At 45.8% G+C, this 14,034-nt stretch overlaps 1 protein-coding gene across 4 annotated transcripts in view; it reads right to left on the bottom strand.

Annotated features, from left to right (window-relative positions):
• LOC142568471 (solute carrier family 53 member 1) overlaps positions 1-14,034 on the bottom strand; it is a 345,150-nt gene that overhangs the window by 272,145 nt on the left and 58,971 nt on the right. For all 4 annotated transcript variants that reach the window (XM_075678397.1, XM_075678395.1, XM_075678398.1 and 1 more), the window contains exon 3: positions 10,065-10,166. In XM_075678397.1, coding sequence (XP_075534512.1) covers positions 10,065-10,166 — 102 coding nt within the window. The remainder of the gene's footprint in view (positions 1-10,064; positions 10,167-14,034) is intronic.

Below are 14,034 nucleotides of genomic sequence, written 5' to 3'. Positions count from 1 at the left end.
GCCTTGGCTCGTGTCCCTCACTCCGCCACCAATACTGGCCCCTTGGCCGGCAAGGCGGAAAACAGTCAGCGCCAACTACTTTCTCACGAGCATTGCGCTGCCATGGCGGTGAAGGTGCTGGCTACCCGGCGACCACCCCATTAAGCAGCAACTCGGACTGCTCAACTGTCATTGCTGCTGACTCGTTTCAGCGAGATGTTCACTGAACGACCAGGTTGCACCTCTGTTGTGCAACATCGGATCGACCCAGGCGACGCACTGCCATGGAAATGCAATCCTCGCCCTGTTAGTGTAGCCAAGAGGAAAGCAATCGACCAGGCATTGCATGAGCTTATTAAGACCGGTATTGTCCAACGCTCAAATAGTCCCTGGGGTTCACCGATGGTAATGGTCCCCAAAAGAGACGGCTCTTATCGACTCTGTGTGGACTACCGGAGGCTGAACGAGGTAAAGGTGACGAGAAAGGATGCTTATCCTATTCCTAACATGGACTCAATCGTGGCTAATTTAGGCGATGCGTGCTACTTCACCACCCCAGATGCTGGCCGCAGCTACCTGCAGGTTCAGATGGAGCCGGCTATGCGGAGAAAACTGAGTTCACCTTTCACTGAGGCCTTCACCAGTTTACCTGTATGCCATTTGGCTGCTCTGGAGCTGCAGCTACATTCCAAAGATTGATTGACCGCATTCTGGGGGATGCTAAGTGGTGCTATGCGCTGGCATACCTTGACGACGTCATCTTCTCTCGAACGTTCAAGGAGCACCTCCAACACCTGGAGGACGTCCTTGAAAGGTTGTGTGCTGCCAGGTTGACTCTAAACCTGAAGAAAGCGCAAATAGCTAACACTCACATTTCCCTATTGGGCTTTACAATCGACAAGGGTCGTGTTCTGCCATGCGAAGAGAAGGTGCGAGCTATCCTCGAATACCCAACATTCACAATGTTGCAAGCAATATTTTGATGCCTGCCATCTCCACCCCTACTGTGCCTGCAACAGCACTAACCTCAAGCCTCAGTCACAGCACCGAGAGCTTGCACAAAAATTAACACCAGGAAGAACTATGAGTACGTTTAACCCTCTTGCCCCCAAAAGAGACAATCAGGTCAAAGTATGCACAAAAGTCTTTCCATAACCTGCAGTCTTCTCCATCAGAGCAAGGCTCAGATTTGGCTCAGATGGTCACAAACACATTCAAATGTCTCAAAGCATACGTCGCCTTGAAGAAGACAAGTTCACTTGTCGAAACGTTGGCTCCTGCTTTCACCTTGGTCACGTTTTGCTCATCGTCTTGAATTTCCATCTCCCGCATTCCCTGTGTTTTCAATGCATTCTTGACGTTTATAAGAATCCTGCTTAAGGACTTGTTTGTGGGCTTGTTTGTGAGGCACAGCTGAAACTGCTAACAAGAATGCACACGATATTCTGTGGTGTATTCCTGTTGGCAAAATGTACTCTGGTCGCTAAAGCACATGCTTGTCAGGAACTACAAAACAAGCTTAATCAAGAAATAATGAAAGTACAAATAAATAACACGATCAAGGCACATTTGCATTGGACCTCTGTCTGTTCCCTTCTGGTAACAAACTTGCTCCCCTCAAACCACATTCTCATACTGATACACGGTGAATGCACATACAGGGCTGTCGACATCAAAGGGGACACTTAATATTCAAACAATGATTACTGAAGACATACAAGTTGAAATGCGACCTGCTGATGCGTGCAAAGTACCTCTCATTTTGAAAAAGGTATCACGAGTGCCTTTTCAATCCACTAAAAGAAGCAAGAACATTCATTCACCTGGAAAACAAATGCAGCACTCACTTTTACAGTGGTCTGCCACTCGGAGCGCTGTCCACTCATGGATGGAACATGCCCATTTGTATTCATACCCCCTAAAGCCGCTTAAATTTGGAATGAAAGCCTGCTGATAACCCTTTCATATCACATATCAGCCCCTTCTTTCCCAAAAAGTAGAAAAAAATTTGCCGAGCTTGAATAGCTGAATTACTGAATCTTACATACAAGCCACACGGGATGATGTCACAATGATGATGTGGTGCTTCCATCACATTTAGTACAGGCAACACGCACACATAATGACAAGCACTAAAGGCATGAATTTTCTGTGAAGGCACAATTAATACATGTGGCCAAATTTTCAAAAGTCACTTGGCAATGATTAGTACTGTGTAAAGCAGTGGACAGTGAAGCAGAACAGAAATGTGAATATGGTTGTCTGCTCTTGCTGCCTACGCTGTGCTCTTTTGGTTACAAATACGCAGCTTGTCTATGGAATTCTAATGAGTTTTTTACACTATACAATACAGCCACATACAGCTATACACATTTCCAAAATGACCATCTTCTACTACTATAGACAAATAGGGCTATTATGGCTTGACATTTATGTGGTCTTAAGAGAATTGACACTTCGGGTAGAGAAGGTAAACCGATGCATCTTCTACACCTACCCACAAAAATAAGCTATACAGGGACATTTTAATTTAGTTTTGTTATACCTCAAGTGATAGCTTTCAAATCACACTGTACATGAATGAATGAATTTGTAAGTTTTATGGCACAAGGGCCAATGATGGCCAAAGAGCGCCAGGTCAGTGGGTAGATGAATTCTGAGAGGTTGGTGTGACGTAGCTGTAAAGAGGCCTAAAAGTGATCTCTGCAAAGTGGGTAAAAGCTACATGCAATAAAATTATGGCAATGACTAATGAGGACTACTAAGAACACAAAAGATACATTGTGATAGAATGACAATATCTTAAAATACATGAAGCCAAATGCTTGCAATACGCACTACTGTCTTAAGAGAGCCCTCGAAACGGAAAGGCCTGAAAGTATGTGCTGCACAGAAATAATATCGCAGCAGCTTCCCCTGGAGAGAGGATGTGCTACAAATTCGTAGGGCTAACAACATGCAAGACAACATCATTTAAGAAACTTGGGACTGCTCTGGTGTCAAACAATGGTTCTGTACCAAGAAACAATACAGGATGAAGGGGGATGTGCTGCCGGTATGCTAGCAGAAAGTGTTTCTCTTTGTTTCAGCTTCCCGACACTCCAGGAGGGCGTGGAGGATGGTGAGCCTTTCACCACATCTACCGCAGGTTGGTGGTTCATTTCCAGTTAGCAGAAAACTGTGTATGGCATATATGTGTCCTATTCTGAGACGAGAGAATAGGACATCTGTTCGTCGCGTTTTCGTTGCGGATGGCCAATAACCTAGTTTTGGCTTAATCAAGTGAAGCTTATTATTGGTTTCAGCATCCCATAAGCGCTGCCAGTGGCTTCTGAGTTTCTTTCGGGTGAAAGGCTTTAGATCTAAGGCCGGTATAGCAGTGGTAGGATGGATATCGTGTGATGCAATTGATGTGGCAATTTGGTCAGCCAGCATATTGCCCTCAATGGCCCTATGTCCAGGTAGCCAGCATATAATGACTTGCTGCTGAGACATGTACAATGTGCAAATAAGGGAATAAAGCTTGGTAAGTACAGGGTTTCGATGATTCCGCAGGGACATTAGGGCTTTTACGATGCTTAGAGAGTCCGTGTATATAATGGCTTTGTGCACCTTTGCTTTCTTTATTTGTTTAACAGCAGATATAATTGCATAAGCTTCCGCGGTGAATACGCTTGTTTCCGGATACAGTCTATTGGACTCTGAGAAGGATGGTCCGATTGCAGCATAAAACACGCCGGCATGTGACTTAGAAGCGTTAGTGTAAAACTCTATGCACGAGTACTTTGATTTAAGTTCCAAGAAATGCATTCGAATATGTGCCTCTGGGGCGTGTATCGTCACCTCTATGAATGACGTATCGCCTCTATGGGCTTCCACTGCCATGGCGGCAATGGCTTAGCTGGGACCATCAGGTTTTGCTGAAGAATTGGAACTTGCATTTCATCAGCCAGCTTTCTAAAGCGCAAGGAGAATGGTTCTCTAGCTGCAGGTCGATTATTAAAGAGCATTGCAGATGCCATGTCGTTTATGCTTACATAAGAGGGATGGTCGTGGTTTGCATTCACTTTTAGAAAGTACATGAAAGTGGAGTACGACTTCTGAATATGAAGCGACCACTCATTAGCTTCAACGTAGAGACTCTCTACAGGCCTTGTCCTGAAGGCACAGGTCGCCAAGTGGATACCTGAGCGGTGAACAGGGTCAAGCATCTTCAAGGCGCTTGGACTGGCAGATTGATATACTATGGACCCATAGTCTAAGCGTGTACGTATAAGACTTTTGTCAAATGTTCATCAGAGACTTCCTGTCGCAGCCCCATGTTGTATGTGATAAAAGTTTAAGAAGGTTCATTGTTTTCAGACATTTCTCTTTTAAGTGCTTTAAGTGTGAAATGAAGGTCAGTTCTGAATCTATATATATGATTCCTAAAAATGTGTGTTGTGTGACAACTGGTATGTGCTGTCCAGAAAGTTCTACACTGGGCTCCGCAAATAAGCCTCTTTTTCGTGTGAAAAGGACACACGAGCTTTTAACAGGATTCAGTTTAAAGCAGTTTTCCTCTGCCCATTTACATACTTTGTTCAAGTCAAGCTGGACATGTCACTCACAAATAGCAAGGTTACATGACTTGAAACCTAATTGTACATCATCTACGTATACCGAATAAAACATACTCCGCGGTATAAATAAGCACAAGGAGTTCAGTTTTATTATAAAAAGGGTACAGCTTTTATTATAAAAAGGGTACCCCTCCTTGCGGCACCCCAGTTTCTTGTATAAATGGCCTGGATAGAGCATTGCCCACCCTAACACGAAATGTATGGTTTGATAGGTAACTTTCAATTACATTAAGCATATTCCCTTGAATACCCATTTCTGAGAGGTCTCGCAAAATCCCATATGCCTTTTCCATGTCTAAGAAAACAGAAACTGCTTATAGATAAATGCGTCACGAATGACTGCCTCAATGCGCACGAGCTGGTGGTCAGTAGTCGACCTACCCTCTCTGAAGCTGCACTGATAAGGGTCGAGCATTTTATTCGATTCAAGGAAATGTAAAAGACGACGATTTATCCTTTTCTCAAAGATTTTGCATAAGCAACTCGTGAGTGCTATCGGACGGTAACTTGAAACGTTGGTTGGGTCCTTGCCTTGTTTCAAGACCGCTACTACGATAGCTTCTTTCCATGAGAATGGGAGGTATCCAGCAGCCCAAACAGAGTTAAAAAGTGCAAGAGTTACAATCTGTGTATCAGTGTGTAGGTTTTTAATCATGTCATACATGATTTTGTCAACTCCCTATGCAGAGCTCATACACGAGCTCAACGCAGCTCTAAGCTCGGCAATATTAAAAGGACAGTTGTACGGTAAATTTGGTCTGCATTTACGGTTTATTGACTAAGTTCTGCTATTTGCTTATATTTAAGGAATGTTTGTGAATAGTTTATGGCGCTTGATACACTGACAAAATGTAAGCCAAGGGCATCGGCCTGGTTTTCCAAGGTATTTCCTTGCTCATCAATCAAAGGTAATGGGTTGGTCTGCTGCCCTCTTAGCCTTCTCAGCCCATTCCATAATTTAGCCTCCTGGGTATAGGAATTGATGCCCAAGAGAAACCTTTCCCAGCTTGCTCTTCTAGCCTGCCGTCTCGTGCGACTTGATATGTTTAAATTCAATGTAATTTTTCGTCGTAGGATAGTGGTGCAATCTGCCCCATGCCTTATTTTGTCTTTTTCGTGCATCTCTGCAGTCTTCATTCCACCAAGGAACACGTTTCTTAGATGACTGACCGTTTGTTTGTGGAATGAACTTTTCAGCTGCATCAATAACAAAAGCGGTAAAATATGCTACAGCATTATCTATGCTAAAATCGCGTATAAAATCTTGTGATAAGTAAGTAGGTTCCTTAAAACCCTTCCAATCAGCCAAGTCAAGCTTCCAGCGAGGTACTTGTGGATAAATGTCGTGTCGTGTTTGTAAGTTTAAAGTTATCGGAAAGTGGTCACTCCCAAATGGATTTTCTATAACATTCCATTCCAAGTAAGAAAAAAGTATGGAAGATCCAAGCACTAGATTTATCGAGGAGTATGAATTATGTGCAATATTATAGTAGGTACGTTTTTTCCTATTAAATAGGCACACACCGTACGCAACAAGAAAGGATTCGATCAGTTGACCGCTCGAATCAGTTCTCGAATCTACCCAGAGACTGTTATGGGCATTAAAGTCCCCGACTATAAGAAACGGCTCAGGAGGTTTGTTAATAAGTTCGTAGAATTCTGTTTTGCTCAGGTGATAGTTTGGGGGTATGTAGATAGAGCAGACTGCTACAAATTTATTAAAAAGAATTGCTCGAACTGCAAATGCCTCGAGGGACGTCCGAAGGGGAAAGTGTTGGCAAGCAACAGTTTTATTGACAATTATGGCTACACCGCCGAGTGAGGTGTTAACCTCGTCTCGATCTTTATGAAAAATAGTGTATGACCGGAGAAAATTTTTCTGTGTAGCTTTTAAGTGTGTTTCCTGAACACACAGTACCTTTGGATTAAGTTTGTGTAAAAGTTCGGTTACGTCGTCAAGATTGCGGAGGAGACCTCTCACATTCCATTGCATAATTTGTGTATCCATTTTGACAGAGTTTGATACTGTGTGTTCTGAAAAGGAAAGGTTAGTTCACGAGCCCTTTGAAGGCGCCATGACGTGGGTTTTGTCTTTTTTTGAGCGGTCGATAGAGGCTCGCCGCTCCCTTGGCGCTGGTGGCGCCATCTGGCTGGTCGTTGTGTCCATCAACTCTTCCAAGGCGCTGGACACGCGCTCTTCCGAGCGCTTTGTTTGACGTGAAGGCCTCGGCATGTTGGACGAGACCTTCGAGGCCACCTGCCCGCAGGCGGATGGCTCCTTCTGCTGGGGTGGTGGAGCAGCACTAGCTGCAATCACCGCGAGGGCAGATGGCGTAACTGCCGACTCACTGCTTGTGGGTCAGCAGCCGCCGGAAGCCATTGTGTCGCTGCCCCCTGACGCGTCACGTCAGCAAAGCTGCTCTTAGGCAGGTATGACACCTGCCTCCACCAGGGGTCCTTACCAAATACCCAGCATCGGCTCAACCCCTAGGATCCCCCTTTCCCCAGACATGGCTAAGCTGCGCACGGCGACACGCGGAAGGGTCTAACCCACGTGTGCTAAGGTACGTGGTGTCGCAACGCACCAAAAGCCTGCTGACGCAGACGCCCTTGTGGGGCACACTGTACATGGATGCCCATGTGCTACACTGAGAAATTTTCCGATGAGAGGGCTCTCCAAGCCTTACACAGCCTGGGGCAAAGGAATGTAAGTTGTGGGGACTGAGGTGCCTTTGCGTGACTCATCCCCAATAGGTGCATGATGACGGCCATTAGCGCAGCTTGATCTCCAAGAACTGCCGTCCTGAAGACATGGCTAGCGTGCCCAAACTACTTTCTCATGCAAACCGTAACTCCCCTTCCCGAAGTTTAGTCACACATGCGAGCACGTCGCCAGGACATGCCCCGATTTGCCACAGCCTCCAGGCACCCTCTGCCCCATGCTCTAAATTGCGGGGTGCTTCCTCAACATGGCAGATGCTCCACAGGCCTGCTACGAGTTAGCTACATTGGACTTGGCAAACCGCTATCCGGTTAGGCAAGCACAGCAGCTACACAAAGTCGAACAGTCTTGTGGCAAACTTTTGCCTTCAAGTCACGACTGTCGCACTGAGGTGGCCTGAATTAATAAGCTCGCATTTGTTGACAATTTGACAGGGTGTCTACCAAGTTGACATTTCCAAATTCCTTGAGTTTTCCAGGTTTTCCCTGAGCACCTTTGCGAAATTCCCTGAATGAGCCAGAACTTTGTTTTATGTCAAGACAGGCTGACGACACTATGCTGCCCGATGCTGTCACTCTCTAGTAGGCATGTTGAAACAAAAAAAAATGAGTTAATCCAGTTTCAATAGTAAGGAGTAATATCTATGTTATTTAAAAAGAAAACAGAAAGAAGGTATTAGTAAAATGCACAGCAAAAAAATGGCAAAACCCATTCCAAATTGAGTCGAACATATTCAAATACGAATGAAAAGGAGATGCATACAGAAGTAAATATTTTTGAATATGAGCTATTTCTATCAACTGATAGCAAGCTCATCGGTATGAGTACTGAACTTTGTCACAACTAAGGTTCTCTCTCAGCAGCTGGGAAGTCAACCTCAACTGTCCTGACATACTCTCAGCCCATACACGACACTTCAGTGTTGGCTTTCACTGCTTTAAAGAGTTTATTTTGGTTTGGATGAGGGACACCTGCATCTCGGTGTCAGCCAACACTTTCTTTTTTGAGCTCAAGCTCCTTCAAAGAGGCGGCGGTACACTTCCTTTCCCGTTACTTTCTCAGTGCGTCGGTCCTCTCTGTTCTCATCCTCCTTCTGCCACGCGTTCACCCCATGGATCATTTGAAGCATCCTCTTTGTCAGTTGTACCGTCAACGTCCGATTTTCCGGACTCCCTAGGGGCCACAAAAACATCCGAAAAATCGGGCAGTCCGAAAGAAATGTATGTGTTTAACTGACCTTAAGGGCTAAAATTGCCACAGGCACTTCCGAAAAAGCTCTTAAGGCCTTCCAGTACACTTATTAGGCATATCGGTGTTCGTAGTGTGACAAGAGACGGGGGTGCACGCTTGTATAATTAAGGAATACATACTGTGTCCCGTGACAATTGCCCCTTCCTACCCTTGTTATGCTTCACCGCGTAACACAGCTGTACTGAGGCGAAGCTAACTTTTGGAGACTGGCATTACGCAACGCGCAGTGCTTTGAGAGCTTCGAAGCCAATCGCGAGGATTACAAAGGCGGAGTCGGTGCCATTGCTGACAGCGGCAAATTATTTCAATCAGAAACACGGCAACACATGGCAAGAAGCTTAACAGCGAACGCAGAAGCAGCTAGGCTTAACGCTGCCGCGGCTACGGCTGCCAGCGGATCTGCGTGCGAGAGTGCCGGTTCGAGGCGGCGGTGGTGGCTTTGATTAATGCCATTTCAGTACTGCAGTCAGGGCAATATGCACTGACTATATGGAGTACGTGGTGCCGCCGCGAAGCCGTGCGAATTACCGGGCATGTCCGAAAAATCGGGCGTCTGGAAAATCGGTCGTTACCTGCTCTGGAAATACCTCGTGCCGATGACACGGCGTCAATGACGATTCGTTGCGATTCCTGTTACTGGAGCCAGCGTTAATACGACTTTCGTTCCCTTTCAATAAAATTACAGCTAATTTTCCCTAATAGAAGCACAAGTTCCCCGAGTTTTCCCTGAGTATTTCCAGACACTTGAAATTCCCTGAGAATTCCTGGTTTTCCCGGTTGGTAGACACCCTGTTGGACTATGGACTCTCTTTTGTGCTGTGTCAGAGTAGATGAACCCTGCTACAGTATCCTTTGTGCGCGGTGAAGTGGAGGAGCGCCACATGCCTTTGCCTGATCGTCGCTCGCTGAGTAAGCCTCACACAAACTCATTTCAACAATGTATGCAGAGGAGTACTCTAGCTTGGATAATGTGCGTGTAAATACAGAATAAGTACACGTTCGAGACGCGGAGTTGGTTCCAGAAGAAGTGGGGGACAAATCAGTGTGATAGGTGCCTGTCATAAATGCATGTGATTGCTGAAAATTCTGTTTAGTGTTCCCACATAAAAGTTTGTTTACAAGTAAATATTCGAAAATTAACACTGTGTTTATTGTCATATGCACAGATTTACCTACGTCCTCAAGAGTGCACTTGGTATCTAATGTGATTCACAAAAGCTGCATGACCTTCACAAAAGAGCTCCACAGGCAAGGTGCAGCCTGCAGTCCGCATATTTGAGAACCGTGACCAACAAGGGGACCTCAATTGCAAGAATTATGCGACTTACGTGCACTCTGATATCAAGGATGCACAAATTAGTACAAACTTGCATGAAACACCTTGGTAGTTAGCGCCAGCACGGCAGCGTCTACACCGTCTTGTGTACTCTTGTATACCACACTAACAATCTTCAAGCAAAGCTCCTGGGACAATAACCACCCCTGCTCACCTGAGTAGAATGTGTTGATCTTGGCCAGCTCCTTGTCACAGTACTGGAAAAACTCTTCATCAAACGATGCCAGGTACCTTGTAATTATACTCTGCTCCACCACTGAAAGTGTGCAGAAATAACTTAACACAAACAAACAAACAAAAACAGCAATAACAGTAAGCAAAGTTAGAAACCTGCATCACAACTTCAGGCAGGCTGCAGCATGCAAGCCAAGTTTATAAAGTGCCACACATTCTAATACATGCCTGGACACATTGTGCAGCTACTTGTAATTTTTACAAAGCAAACTACTTTTATACTACATTTCATAGTTGGCAGGCAAATGCTGCTTACGCTACACAAGTAGTGCGACCATAGAAGTTTCACTTTGTTCAGTTCACAGCGCAGTTATTTATAATCTGTGATGCGTTCTACTTCACAACTAGTGGATCTTATGTCAAATCGCATAACATTTCTGCACTGCTGTGCTTCCAGTCGCACTATGTTTTGATTGCGAGCGGAAGCGATGCACTGCGACCACTATTCGCAGAAACACATCACTCCATTCATTCGATTGTAAAAAAGTTCAGATCTGCAATGCTTTCTATGTAATAACTACATCACATTTTGTGACATAAAACTATGAGACTTCATATGACTCATACCTACAGTATTTTCATTTCATATGTGACACATAGTTCCTTGGCAGTGAAAGCGAGCTGTGAAAGAAGTCTCTCTAGCATCACAGTGTTCCCTCCTAAGCATTACACCAAGTATAGCTCAACCATGTGGAAACAATGCTTGAATGCTAGCCCAACACAACCTTTTATGTCATCACTTACATTTACATGTTCCGGCTTCAATTTCAGTTTATTATTCTTTCAATACAATGAATGGGTAATGTTATGTATCTCCTGGCACCCCCTACAAATCCAACATTTTTTAATAAAGGCTAGGCCAGTCGTGGCCGCCAGAGTTGTTGTTCTCAAGAAATGGAGTCTGTCACTCGCGGCTTCGTGCCGTCACATCTTTGAAACCCTACGCAACAAACCCAAACAACATAACATGGTGTCAGAAGTGTAAGCAGACCGTTCCCGCAACGCCTGAAATCAACAAAATGGCCAACGTTTTCATCCAGCCCCCGGCTCACTTCGAACCTGGTGACACTCCTCAGACCGCATAGGAAGAATGGCGGGAAGCATTCACCATATATGAACTGGCTTGTGAGTACAACACTAAGCCTAAATCAACGTGGAAGGCATTGTTGCTTCATGTACTTGGCCCGCATGCTCGTCGCATCGCACAGACGTTCCCTCCAGACCCTGCCGCCGGAAACGAAGACGCAGACCCAGTGAAATACATACTTGACAAGTTTGACGAGTTATGTCGCCCGTACAAGAACGTCATACAAGCAGCGGCGGTGTTCAACTCGATGGTACAAAAGCCAGGTCAGTCAATTGACGATTTTGTTACTGACCTTCGACGACAGGCGCAGAAATGTGACTTCGGTGACAAGTGCGACAGACTCATCGGCGACCGTGTGGTGGTTTGAATCCGCGATGGAGCTCTCCGCGAACGGCTCTTTCGGGAGCGCGACCTCACTCTGGAAAAAGTCATCTCAGCGTGCAAGGCAGCGGAAATATCAAAGAAACATGTGCAAGAGATCGTAACCAGTGATCAGCAGCCAGAAGTGAATGCCGTTCACACGTATAATCGGAAACCCACGAAGACAACTGGTCGTCCCGCTAGGTATCAACAAACCTCAGCAGCCTCATCGCTCGTCCCAAAGGTCTAATCATAAATGTTCTCACTGCGGAACCTCGCACCCCCCACAACAGTGCCCAGCTTTTGGCAAAAACTGTTACAACTGCAACAAACTTGGCCATTTCGCGCACCTGTGCAAGCAGCCACGTCGGCAGACAGCAGCGCATCGACCGCGAGTCGGACTGCTTCATGAACATCCACAACAAGACTCGCAGGAGGAATTATACTTGGGCTGTTTGACTACGTGCAGTGTCAATGTCGACGCAACAGACTGGAGCGAAAGTGTCAGTGTTAATGGACACGAGGTGACATTCAAGTTAAACACCGGTTCGGACGTCAACATAATTTCAGAACATATGTTCAAGCAGTGGCCGTGCAGACCAGCAACCAAACCAAACACAGCTAAAGTGACTACGTACAGTGGCCACCAGCTTCCAATAGACAGTGAATGAACTGTCTTGTGCGGTAAACAACAGGGAGTGCCGTCTGAGATTTCTTCTGGTGAAGGAGCCCCTCAAGCCGATACTAGGGGCCGCTGCATGCACAACTCTGCACTTGCTTTCCTGTGTGAAGACCCTTCAAGCAACGACAAAGTCCACTGACACAGTGTTGCAAGAACAGTTTCAGAAAGTACTGAATGATTTCCCTGACATATTTGAAGGAATCGGCCAGCTTCCGGGACGTTATAGCATCCAGCTGCGTGAAGGTGCAGTGCCGACAGTTTGTGCTCCTCGTAGAGTACCTAGTGCACTCGAGGATAAGGTCAAAGCAGAGCTGAAGCGCATAGAGAGGAATGGCGTAATCACGCGAGAGTCAGAACATAGTGAATGGGTCCATCCCATAGTGGTGATAACCAAGAAAGACGGAACTGTTCGTTTGTGCCTGGATCCACGGAACCTCAATGCAGCAATAAAAAGGCAACACTACCGCATACCAGTACCAGAAGAGCTTTTTGCAAGCCTGAATGGCTCAACAGTCTTCTCTGTCCTTGATGCGAAGAGTGCTTTCTGGCAACTGACTTTGGATCAACCAAGTTCACGGCTTTGCACATTCGCAACACCATGGGGCCGTTACCATTTTTTTCGAGTACCATTTGGGCTTGCGACAGCCCCCGAGCTGTTCCAGCAGGCCATTGACAAGGAAATAAAGGGCAGGCCATTGTGAAGCCGTATTTTGATGACATACTGGTTGCCTCAAGGACTCCAGAAGAACACAAAGCCCATCTCAGAACTGTTCTGACCATAGCTAGACATAACCTGAAGCTTAACAAATCAAAACTGAAGTTAGGACTTTCAGCCAAAAATATCTGGGCCACCAGCTCTCCTCAAATGGGCTATCCCCAGACCCTGACAAGGTCAGATCAATTGAGGCCATGTCACTTCCATCAAACAAGTCAGAACTGCAAAGATTCTTAGGAATGGTGACATATCTCACGAAGTTCATCCCTAATTTTTCAGCAACTACCAGTCCTCTGCGTGAGCTTCTCAAGGCAGATGTAGCGTGGCACTGGACAAGCCAGCACACAGACTTTCAAGCTCATCAAACAGAAGCTCATAACAGCGCCTGTGTTGCGTTATTTTGACCCATCCAAGCCGATCACAATTTTAACAGATGCCAGCTCATACGGCCTGGGATCGGTTCTCTTGCAGGAAGGCAGACCAATCGCATATGCTTCTGCAGCCCTTACACCTCCCCAACAACGTTATGCTCAAATAGAGAAAGAACTTCAAGCTGTTGTGTTCGCATGCGAGCGGTTCCACTATTACACTTTTGGACGCTCTGTAACAGTGGAAACAGACCAAACCTCTTGCTGGACTGCAGACAAAGGATCTAACAAATATGTCACCAAGACTGCAAAGACTTTTGCTCCGGCTACAGTGCTATAGCACTAAACTAGTGTATGTACCGGGGAAACAGCTAACTGTGGCTGATGCCTTGTCAAGATCCCCAAACCCCGAATCCAGGATGGAAACTGCAGACAGTGATCCAGGACTGTTGGTGTCCAGTCTGGTTCAAGCGTCGCCCACCAACTCAACCAGATCCAGGAAGCAACAAGTCGGGATCCAGTATTGCAACAACTAACCAAGTACATTCAACAAGGATGGCCTGATCGCCCTAGTGATGTTCATCCTATGGCAAGACCATACTTTCACATAAGAAGTGAACTGCATATCACAGACGGCTTCATTTGCTGTGGTCAACGGCTTGTCATTCCAGCAGTTCT

The sequence above is a fragment of the Dermacentor variabilis genome, unplaced genomic scaffold (genome assembly GCF_050947875.1).
Source record: "Dermacentor variabilis isolate Ectoservices unplaced genomic scaffold, ASM5094787v1 scaffold_19, whole genome shotgun sequence".
Taxonomy (NCBI): Eukaryota; Metazoa; Arthropoda; class Arachnida; order Ixodida; family Ixodidae; genus Dermacentor; species Dermacentor variabilis.
The sequence above is the reverse complement of the archived record's forward strand: the minus strand, read 5'-3'. Positions and strand labels throughout refer to the sequence as shown.